This window comes from Penicillium antarcticum, assembly GCF_028974205.1.
Source record: "Penicillium antarcticum strain IBT 31339 chromosome Unknown utg000005l_segment0_segment0, whole genome shotgun sequence".
NCBI classification, from domain to species: domain Eukaryota; kingdom Fungi; phylum Ascomycota; class Eurotiomycetes; order Eurotiales; family Aspergillaceae; genus Penicillium; species Penicillium antarcticum.
The window spans coordinates 2,892,629-2,904,059 of NW_026695303.1; the positions used below are offsets into that span (position 1 = coordinate 2,892,629).

Below are 11,431 nucleotides of genomic sequence, written 5' to 3' on the forward strand. Positions count from 1 at the left end.
CAACCCGCAAATAGGTTGGGCTTTGGGCCCAGTCTTTGAGCCCACGATGGGCTGTGGGCTTTGCTTATGGGCCCCAAACAATGCAAACATAGCAGAGACTCGTGACTGCATAAAATATACAATCTTCGCTTGTATTTTTAGGTATTTCTTTACTTGACTCTCAATTTTTTTTTTTGACAAAAGCCTTAGTTTAAAGGTATTCATTTAGAATTTTAAATTTTAACGAATCTATCGTAGTGACCAAAACAGGCGTAAGAAACAGTATTTTATTTAGGTGGATCAGCAGCTTTATGACCGCCAAGACCTAGATTTTATGAAAAGTTGGGGTATGGGTTTAGGGCCCAAACGTGGGCTTTGACCAAGTCTAATTATACCCACGGATAAATAGTCTTAGGGTAACCTAGAGCCTACTAGCGGACATAGCGAACGAAGGATATATAAGGACACTCATTTATGTACTTAGTTTAGTTCTTCGTGTTCAACCTCACATTGTTACTTATGTTCATTGTTCAGAAACCCTTGGTGACTCGTACAACTTGATTATAACTTGATAACACTACGATCAGACCAATACTCCGGTATAGATCTATTCGGCGCTCTACCTAGCATCACTCCTCGATTCCCCAAAAAGACTTAGCCCGTATAAGGCCCGTGGGCAGCGGTATAGTTGAGAGTATAGATCGTTGACGTTGGAAAATATAGAAGCATGGGCAACTATAACCCAGGAATCCTCTAACATAGCGACGACCAGTTAGTCGTGCGTAACAAACGGGGTGGGCTCTCCTAGTAGAGGCTATTTAACATGGGGGACAGCGTTGCGGTGAATCAACGCTGACGTGTCGATACCTGTACGTTGTCGATCCTCTATAGTAGCGAGAGATCAATGCATGGTTACTAATGCATGCTTCCTGAAAGCTCCGTGACAAGCTTATTGAATTTGATGGCATTTTGGTTGAGAAAAATGCATTGTAATTAATGATTCATGTAGAGGGTGGGGTGGCCGCTCGGTAGTGAATTACGTTAATATGAATACCGAAGCATCACATATCAACCAACAACCGTAAAGCGGCGCTTCACCCTAAACTCACCCGGGCGGCAGCCAGCCGACTATCTGCTGCACATAAGCCACACGCCGGTAAGTTAGTAGTGAGTTGGGTGACCTCCAGCGTATTTATACTTAATAACATGTCTGATGCCCTTTTTCTTTTTCTTTCCTACTGTCATTAGAATACTAGGACATGTGTCAACCGGTAGAAACTATTACTAGAGAGTTGTAATCAAAACAAAACACCGGAGAATAAGTCAGCATGGGAGGAGAAGGACACGTCAGCGGTATAGGGGCGTGCAGGATATTTAGGTGTAGAATAGTAGGGCGGCAAGGATACAATATTGCAGGGAACATGACAAAAATGAAGAAAAAAAACATACAACAGTAAGGATTCGCTAGTGGTCACCCACCTAACTACTAACTTACCGGCGTGTGGCTTAAGTACGGCTGAGCGGACGGGAAGCCCTGTTCTCCACACCCTGTGGTCGTATGTACTAGATACATTATTGAATATAATTATGTGCTATTCATTAAATAATATATGTGCAGTAGTAGCGTTCTATCTCCGCAGTGCTCATGACATTGGTGGGCTTCTAACTTGGGTTGTACGATAGAGAGACAGGTTAATTAAATCGCACAATTGCCGAGAAGAAGATCAGGGCGAGTCGAACTTCAGTGACTTGGGCATCATCGTAGACAACACAGACTGCAGCGGCAATAATACCTAGGTTGCGTAGAAGTATATCTTCTAGTTCTGAAGGGGCTATTTGGAATCTGAGATACGTCAAAGGGATTAGCCAGTATCGATTAATTCATGAATTGAAACTAGGTAGATGGTTCGTAGGGACAGTGAGGTAGAATAATAAACCCCAAGTATCAATGTTAAATAATTCGGGGAAAATGACTAATAAACCTCATAGTGGACTAATAAACCTCATAGTGCCACGATTGGCCCCCAAAAAGAGCCCATTAGCGATAAACTTCGAAGCTGGTCTATTCCAGAGCATGTACCTGTTCTATACGCGTCAGTACCTAAGTATAAGTTAGTATTGGTGCCGTCCCTCCTGACGCACATCCCCTTGGTCGGTGATCGCGTTCAGGGCGCTAGAAGGGCCAACAGAACCGCCGAGAATGACTTGAAACGCATAAACAGCTGAAAGCCTCAAATACTTGACCATAAGCCTGATACTCATATATCAATCAAAAGCCACCACAACTATGATTGAGAAATTATACTTCAGCCCATACTTCGTTCTCAGGTTGGTTCAGACACTGTATTTGAACCAGGCATCCTCTGAACCACTATAATCTCTATAAGAGAAAATGCCCAAATTAGCTTGCCTCAAAGAATGGAAATGTGTTTAACACGCAAATATTAATGCCCAGAAGTATGTGAACGAATTGAGAGATTCGCTTTTATGGCTACCACTCTTAAGATTTCTTATCTTGTATGGGTGGTCTCTGGCGGGGATTCCTCTCAGTGGTTTTTGGCTTTCACCATGGAAGTATTTTGGTGGAGCGAGATCTAAGTCCAACCGACTCTGTCGCACCTGAGACAAATAGCCGAATACTGTCCATTTTTGGAGACCCTAGTGACCAATATACAATGTACATATGGCAACCTACAGGAAGTAGTTTTATACAGAACGTTGGGCTCAATTCCAAGACCGTGGCACCTCATGTTGGATCTCGATATTTCGGACTTTCAGCAACAGCCCGGTGAACCATTACCTGAAGATTCACATGATGAACTTACCTAGTGGCGGATTCCGTTTGATGCTGATGCTGAGGCGCTTCCAAGTTTGTGTCATACATAGCGGGCAGTGAGAAACAGCCACCAATGGACAAATCCGCGCCTCTCTGATCAATGCAGCGACCGAAAAGACACCAATATGTTCACTCCTCGAAATGGTGTTAGCTGCGAAACCCAAAGGATCGATATCACTAAAAGGAGTTGACATTAAAGCCATCAGAGTGGGTCATTTTGAAAGAGATATTTCTACGACGACGTGTGTGATGGACGTATTTGAAACTTTAGCAAAGAAGTGGCGGGTTGAACGGAGCCCACGCGATGGTACCGATGAGTTTGTGGCAACAGAACCAGGGATCCGGTATTTAGCGACGCGAAGAAAGTTTTGGATCCGGAGTTTGGCAATGTATAGCGCTCAATAAGGCCAGAACACGAATTAGGAGATTGGAAGAAGGAATGGCACAGCTTTGCGCTTGCTATCTGAATTTCAGTGAATTTGATGTTTCCCCCGAAGGCGGCCGTACATCTCAGTATGGCATTGAAGCTAGCACTTTGTTTCCTGTGCAGGTATGGTTCAGTTATAACTGACTTTATTTCTCTTTCGGAATGCATTGCCAAGTTTGATGATTCAGTTTCAATACTAAAATGAACATGATGACATAAAGTATTGCGCAAATTTCAACAAACGCATAAAAATAAAAGTAAGTGGAACATTTCATTCTTTCTTTCCTATCTCGGCGTGTGCTTTCTCGAAATTTTTTTTTCTTTTTCGTTTTGAGATGCTTTGAACTGATTTTACTGATCGTATAAGGTCGGGCACTATGGACACCCATAAAGCGCTTGCCGAGACCTTTTCCACCTCATAAGTTCAATCGAACCCTTCGGCCTTCTCCCTCCAGGTTCAGGCCGAAAGATAAGACCTTTCTTCAATTCTGCTTGATTGAAGCTCCTGGTATGCACAACATACGTAGCACCCTTCGAGAACCTTTTCCAACGCGGTGGTAGATCGGTATCCCAAATTGGGTCCAAACTCACTATTCCATCGACTTCCTGCACGTCGTTCTCTTCTCCTTGCTCTTTGTCATTCGAAGTCGAGCGAGCTACTGTTGCTCCATGTTTTGGATACGGCATATGCTTCCCAAATAAGTTAGACAGGCTGAGGCTCTCTAGCTTTGGCATCGATTGGCCAAGGTAAGCGAATATCGGAGTCCATGACCCAGTGGTCAAAGAACATTCATGCAACGTGAGAGATCGAAGGCCGGAGTGTTTCTGGAGAAGAAGTAGGATCGACTGTCCTTTAGCCATGAACCCGGAAAGCGCACAGCTTTCCAGCCTCGGGAAATGGGTTTCAGAGGCGATACTTTCAATGATTGAGTCGTAGCTGTGCAAGTTTCCACCTGAAAGGGCCCGACGGAATGATAAGTCCAATTCCTTAAGAGACGATGCATACTTGAGTATGCTTGTGACTCCAGGGTTTTCACCAGATAGCACTGCACGGGGATCTTCGTGTGATAAATGTCCCTTTGAAAAGCCAAATGTTCTGCGAGATGCTTTTTCATAATCACTTAGATCGTCTTCATCGGAGTCACCATTTTCAATAACGGCCTGTATTTCCGTAGAAATACTCAATTCAAACGACTCCAGACCGTTGCACAGTACGTGTAGCTGATTTGTATCGAGATAGGATGCATAGGCAGTGATATGACCGGATGGAATGCAGCATCTAGGAGTATTGCGATAGACATTAAGTTTCTTCACCGGTATCCGACTTTGCAATATGGCTGTCATAACCAAAGAGAATACATGCGACGCTCGCATCCAGAGCGGATGCCACTCCCCATTCTGAGTTGATTCTCTCTGGGTACGTCCGGTGATGGCGGCACCGTCCAAGTGAATGGCATCCAACTCGCCAAACTCTGTGAGCGCAAGTTGGAGAAGTTCAATCATCTCGCTCGACGATTCATTGTTCCTGAGTTCTTCCTGTTCTTTCAACCACTTCAAATCGGATCCAGCATCTGAAAGTTCCTTGGGGGTATAGGCGACCGTAGTGGCTGAAACAAAGGGCCCATTGACCTCCCGTACAATGTATGTTCCAGATGCCACATTCTTTTTTAATTCCGAAGAATCCAAATTTGTAGCTAATAATGTCAGAGAATGAATCCCCTTTTTAAGTGTACGATTGCAAGCTAAGGCCCGAAGAGAACGAAGATTCTGTGGCGATACATCGAAAGTTGGTTGTTGGATGGAGCCCAGGAACCGGGGTCCAATGCACCTTTCTGCGAGCTTTCGGTCCGTGAGACGAAGAGCTTTGACTGTGTCAACATCAAGGTACGTGAGAATTGTCTCGAAGACTTCTGGGGCTAGCGTAGTTAGGTTCATGGCGAGTGATTAATTCTGGCGTAAAACGAGCCATTGAAAGTGAGACAATCTGATGAGGGGTTTGTTTGGGGGCCGGTAAACCGCCCGGAAAAGATGCCTGAACGAATTTAGAGAAAAACACATCACGAAAATCATCTTTCATACACATAATAGGGTGTTTGACTAAATTGAGTCGGGGATTCTGAGCATAGTATTTCTAACATTTTTTGGTATCATTTCTACTGCCATGTGGTTACTTCTCATTGTACGCAGCCACCTTGAACCCGTGCCGTGGAGCATGCACCCTCACACTCATATCTCCAATTGTTTCAACCGTCAATTCCTTGCTATTCAAACCAATGAGTCTCCCCAACGTTTTGTGTCGTGAGCCTGTATCGGTCGGCCAAAGCTCTACTAATTGCCCCTGTTGTAGATCACTCGAATTATTTTGTTCCTGGCTTGGGCTTTCGTTGTATGCGGATGCGACGATTTGTTCCGCAGCCTCCTCTCCTGAGAGTTCTCGAGGCCTCGATAATTGGGCTTCTCGCGCTGAAACCATGGCTTGCAGTCTTTCAACCCATCCAAAGACTTGAGGGAAGACCTTCGATGAGATTTCGTTCTCTGCGAAACACCCCGGTGTTGTAAAAACCCAGTGTAGGGGCCATGACATCTCAATGTCCGCCAAGCTAGGAGTCTTTGTATTCATGATCCATTCGCGGCCGTCGGCCAGGAGCGTTGTTTCTAAAAGCGCGATGATATTCTTCACCTCGTTGATTGCCTCTGGTCGGGCGGCCATTAGTGCTTCTTCATTCAGTGGAATAGTATCACCAATCAAATCCATTCGGTCTTTCAGAAACACCGAATTGCTCAGAGCCGGCGAGCTAGCCAGCAAAATGATGACCACATATCTTACTAAACCAGCATCCATCACCAAAGTCTCGAATAACCGAGAGAGAATTTTGGACTCTGGGCTTGCATCAGGTGTGAAATGAGGTCCGTCCTGCGCGAGGTCTTCCAGCTTCTGGAGAATGAGACGAGAGTCAAGGTAAATGTCACGGCCTATAGAGAGGACAGGAATCCGCCGATAATGAACTCCCAAGCGGGCGAGATCGGGCCGTGGAAGGATTCGAGGTTGAATCTATATTTTCTGGTCAGCTTTCACATCAAGAGCAGGTGAGGGCGGATCTCTTCCTGCGTACACATTTCATGTAACCAATATCCCGCAACGCAAGGTAACAAGTCACTCTTCGGGAGAATGGGGATCCATCATAACAGTATAGAATGACAGGTAGACCGGAAGATGATGACATATTGGCGTTAATACTCCAGAAAGGCCCACTGACCGCTAGTATAGAGAATACAGATGTGGGAGACCGGGAGTTAGCGTTCTCTATGAAAGTGCGGGAGGAAAAAAGCCTCCGGATAAGCTCAACTGAAGCGGGGCTTGGGCCTAGTCTAATTCGAGTATCATGTGGCGCTCTGACAGACATGTTGGCGTCACAACAGCGCCTCAAGGATTTACGCTCAGGTCGCTTCCATTCCCTCGGAGCTTGGTGGAACTTGCTCCGTGTTTTGTGAATTTTAAGTCACCAGTGCAAGATGTCACCGCAGTTTTGGATTCTTTGAGCTTGGGGTTCATATCCATCACACGAGTATAGCTTATGGTAAGTTGTATAATTAAGCCTTGATAGGGTCCCACCGACTTCACTGCGCAAGATCAGGTCCTGGTAACCCGATTAATATATTACTATATAGTGTGAGCCACAAGACAAAGATATCAAGTTTTGTATGGCACAAGAATGCGGTATATTCTTGCTAGTGAGAAAGATGAGGAAGGCCGCACGTCAATGGGCGTCGAGTGGTAGCTCTAAATCATACGGAGCGTTCACGTCTCGACTTGGTTGCTCTTATCCCTACCATAGTCCAATCGCTCCCATCTCATCACTAGCCCGCAGACGAGACAGATGGCACCGCCGGCCACGACTAAATAAAACTCCCGCCCAATCACAGTGGCAACGGCATCAATCCCACGAGAAAGAACTTCTGGGTTGTCGGACTGCCACACTACTGACGATACACCAGCAAGCGCCTCACGCAGATCTTTTTCCGAATACCCATTATCACCAATGGCGTCCGTCAGCAGGTTGTACCCTACATTTTGGAAAATCGAGCCCGCAATCGCCAAAGCAATTGCAATGCCGCCCATCTGCGCCATGTTGAACATGACCGCGCTATCGACGCGGTCGCGGGGGTTCTTGTTTATCACATTTGAGACACCCACCCCGTGCTGGAATGAACAGCCAAGACCAACGCCAATGAGGGCTTCCAAGCCTAGCACCTGGGACTCGGAGACATCGGGACTCAGTGTGCCGGCCATAGCACCTGCTCCTGCGACGGTTGCAATGCCAGCAACGATATAGATCAGGTTGTAGCGACCAAACATCGGGAGCGAACCCCCTACGAGGATGACCACGGCGATGAAGACCAGAACGAAAGGAAGAAGGCGAACAGTTTGCTCCATCGCGCTGTGGCCGCGAGCGAACGCAAAGAAGAGTGGCGTGTAGTAGAGTGTGATGGCGTACGACGCCCCCGCACAGCCAGACGCGACCCAAAGTGGAAACAGGTCAACCCGGCTGAGCAAATGAAGGGGAATGGCGCGTTGCTCAGGCGTTGTGCCAATGCACCAGTATTGCTGGATTACCCATCCTAACAGGACGACGCCGAAGATCACCCAGACCGCGATAGACGCGCCAGAGCCCCAGTCCCACACAGGACCGGAGAATTCCAATGCTAGGGCGAACAGTACTGGGGTAGTGATGTTGAACACGATACCCAGTGGGTCAATGGCCATCAATCGGGAGGCTAATGGAGTGTCTGGCCCTAAATATTTCCGAGGAAGGCAGAGAATGGCGACCGCAAGACTGAGACCTACCCAGGGTAGATTCATGTAGAAAGCCCATCGCCAAGTGGTGTGTCTGTTCGAAGCGAGAGCGGACCCGATAGGACCTCCAATGACGAGACCCACTGCCCATGTTGCGCTCAGCAGACCGAATAGACGAGGTGTCTCATCGGGCGTGGCGAAGACGGCAACAAACGTCAAATTGCTATGTCACTGTGAGCTTTATGATTCTAGCAACATCAGATTTGGACTGCAGTAGACCTTTGGTAAACAACAGCACCACCGACACCCATGATTATTCGTCCCACAATGACCGCAGGGAGATTCGGGGCTGCGCCAGCCACAGCAGCACCGGCCATAAAAACAACAGCGCTAGCGATATAGATCCATTTCATGTCGAAGCAGTACAAAATCTTCCTGGAGAGAGATAGTACGGCAAACACGGCGAGACTGAAGGACAGGCTGATCCATGGCAAGAGCGTAATGTTGCCGAAGGCCTGGTAAAGGGCGGGCTGGATATTGGCGACGTTGCTCACATCATAGCCTAGAACAATGACTTTGTCAGAATGATAAATTGGCATGCACCAGGTGCTATGATACGTGGGATCGACCGACCATTAATCAGGGTTGTCAGAATGAGAACTGCAAGGGTTCCTTTCCATTTCCAGTCGGGAATGTGGCTGCGAGGATGAGTCTCTGGCGACAGTGAGGTCTCCTCTTTCTCTAATTTTTCTGATGATGACATGTTGAGGTCAATAATGAGCAATGGCTTTTGACGATTAAGGTGTCAATACAGGTCAGCGAACGACTTTGGCTGCAAGGGAAGGGTGGTTCTTGTAGATACATATTACCTTTTTGGACCCCAGAGAGGTGGGGCATGAATCATGAAAGAGCGGTGTTTTATCCGCGTCTGACAAAGGGTCGCCTGATATATTCCATAAATAACCTCCAAGTGGCAGCGCTAATGCAAGACAGACAAGGATACTGACCATGTCGTTCTTTGTACTGGTCCGAATATCTTCTAGATCTAAACCCACTCATTGCGATTTCCAACATGCCCGGGCCCACTAAAAAAAGACATCTAATCCAGTATTCTAGCCTTCAATGGAATATAATTGGTATGAAGTCAGCATAGTTGCTTACCACCGAGTCTGTATCCCATCTGCTAAGCGCGGGGACACCTGGCACCATAGAAGCACTCTACAGCCTCAAGTAATCATGATCGGCACGCCCAGAGAAGTGTTGGTTATGCCCAGGGGTATCGGATTAGGAAAAATGCAGCGGTCAGTTGAAGTTGGCGACACAAGAGTGGCTGCCGTAAGGCTTTCAGGCGTTCCACCACCATCATCATCATCTTATCTCGCAAGGATCTTGGTTTCGTTGTTCACCTACGCTAAATATAGAGTCAGATATAGCTGGTTCATTATAAACGATATCACTCTCTAATCTCTATATAATGAGTGAAAGACTTGTTTTGTTTATTCAATAATGCGACGGCATAGTGCAAGTAAATTCACTTGGTAGTGCCTTTTTACCCATTTTTGCCAGCCTTCTTCAGTCCTTGATATACTGAAGAATCTCTAAATAAGGTTTTTATCATTACTCACTTCTTCTACTTTGTATATTGACCAGACCCTCTTTCCCATTCACCTATCACACCATATCTGAGTCAAAAGCGCATCTTAACACCTCCTCCACTGGTACCACAACACTTGAAAACATTCTCATGCATAACTGGCTCGTCCCAGCCTTTGTGGCACTCGTCTTTGTATGTTGTCTGCTTCTCTCGGTATATTCCACCTTGCGTCATGTCCAGAAAGCTCGCAGGATGGGCTGTGGGAAAGCCCCTGTCTACCCCAGCCAGGACCCTTTCGGTATTTCCACCCTCCTCGAGACGCTTGAAGCAGCGAGAGATAAAATGCTCCCACAACTTGCAGAGAGACGGATAGCTTTCCTGTCACGTCAGCATGACAGATACGTTTCTACCTTTCGTATGTGTCAGGCTGGTCGGGAGAACTTGTTCACGGCAGATCCCAAGAATGTCCAGGCCATGCTGGCGACTCAGTTTAAGGATTTCGGCCTGGGTGATACGCGCCGTAACGTAGCGGGTCCTGTCGTAGGTCATGGAATTGTGAGTCTTCTCCCTGCGTCGGAAGTAGCCTTTTCTCTTAGGCGAAGTTTAGCTAATTAGACCTAGTTTACTACTGATGGCGAGGATTGGTCACGTTCCAGATCACTGCTACGACCTCAGTTTACGCGAGATCAGATGAGCAATCTTGATAGAGAAGAACGTCATGTTCAAAATGCGATGCGTGCCATTCCAATGCTATCTGACGGCTGGTCATCCGAAGTGGATATTCAGTCCATCTTGTTTCGTCTCACCCTTGACTCGGCTACGGAGTTTCTTTTCGGTAAAAGTTGTGAAAGCCAAATTGCTGCCACGAAACAAGAAGCGGGACAAGCCTCTGATGATACCTTTCTCTACGGATTTGACCGGTGCATGTGGTATCTCGCGGAGCGACTCCGGTTCGAGCGGCTCTATTGGATTATACACAACCAGGAGTTTCGCAAGTGTATCGACACTGTGCATGGCTTCGTGGACAAGTATGTTCACTCTGCTCTATTGCAGGCACAGCAGCAAGAAGAGAAAGCCCAGGGCAACGAAAAGGTCACATCGCAGTATATCTTCTTGCAGGCCCTGACTGGTACTACAAGAGATCCTGTCAGGCTGCGCGATGAATCATTAAACGTCCTTCTAGCAGGCCGTGATACAACGGCTTCTCTGCTGAGCTGGACGATCCTCCTTCTCGCGCGACATCCGCATATCTTCGCAAGACTTCGATGCGACATCATCAAGAAGTTCGGTACTTATGATCAGCCAAGCACCATGGATTTTGCAGCTTTGAAGTCATGCCAGTACCTCCAGCATTTTCTAAATGAAACCCTTCGTCTCTACCCGGTCGTACCTTTCAACCGCCGTTGCGCGACAAACGATACTACTCTCCCTCGTGGCGGTGGGAATGACGGCACATCCCCGATATATATTCGCAAAGGACGTACAGTCATGTACAGCACCTACGTCCTACACCGTCGAAAAGATATCTGGGGCGAGGATGCTGAAGTGTTCAATCCGGACCGGTGGGCCGGCCGAAAGGTCACCTGGGAGTATATCCCGTTCAATGGGGGACCCAGAACGTGCATTGGTCAGCAGTTTGCTTTGATGAGGGCTAGTTATGTACTGGTGAGATTGTTGCAGAGATTTGATAAGATTGAGGATGTGCACTCTGATAGGGAGATTCGTTATGGAGTTTCGCTTACTTCTTGTCCGGCTGATCCGGTGACTGTGAGATTGCATCAGGCAAAGATGGAGCTTTGA

At 47.1% G+C, this 11,431-nt stretch overlaps 4 protein-coding genes across 4 annotated transcripts; 1 reads left to right on the forward strand and 3 right to left on the reverse strand.

Moving 5' to 3' along the window:
• Positions 1-3,617: 3,617 nt before the first annotated feature.
• Positions 3,618-5,177, reverse strand: N7508_005750 (F-box domain protein; the record flags this gene model as incomplete). The annotated part of the gene is made up of 1 exon (XM_058463816.1): positions 3,618-5,177. The coding sequence occupies one exon, from the start codon at positions 5,175-5,177 to the stop codon at positions 3,618-3,620; it is 1,560 nt and encodes a 519-aa protein (XP_058320294.1).
• Positions 5,178-5,409: 232 nt separating this feature from the next.
• N7508_005751 (glutathione S-transferase family protein) lies at positions 5,410-6,466 on the reverse strand (the record flags this gene model as incomplete). The annotated part of the gene is made up of 2 exons (XM_058463817.1): positions 5,410-6,294; positions 6,356-6,466. The coding sequence occupies 2 exons, from the start codon at positions 6,464-6,466 to the stop codon at positions 5,410-5,412; spliced, it is 996 nt and encodes a 331-aa protein (XP_058320295.1).
• A 575-nt stretch (positions 6,467-7,041) lies between these two features.
• On the reverse strand, positions 7,042-8,800 carry N7508_005752 (Major facilitator superfamily domain general substrate transporter; the record flags this gene model as incomplete). Its single annotated transcript, XM_058463818.1, has 3 exons — positions 7,042-8,260; positions 8,317-8,599; positions 8,671-8,800. The coding sequence occupies 3 exons, from the start codon at positions 8,798-8,800 to the stop codon at positions 7,042-7,044; spliced, it is 1,632 nt and encodes a 543-aa protein (XP_058320296.1).
• Positions 8,801-9,883: 1,083 nt separating this feature from the next.
• Positions 9,884-11,431, forward strand: N7508_005753 (cytochrome P450; the record flags this gene model as incomplete). The annotated part of the gene is made up of 2 exons (XM_058463819.1): positions 9,884-10,186; positions 10,253-11,431. 2 exons carry the CDS (start codon positions 9,884-9,886, stop codon positions 11,429-11,431), a joined length of 1,482 nt encoding a protein of 493 aa, XP_058320297.1.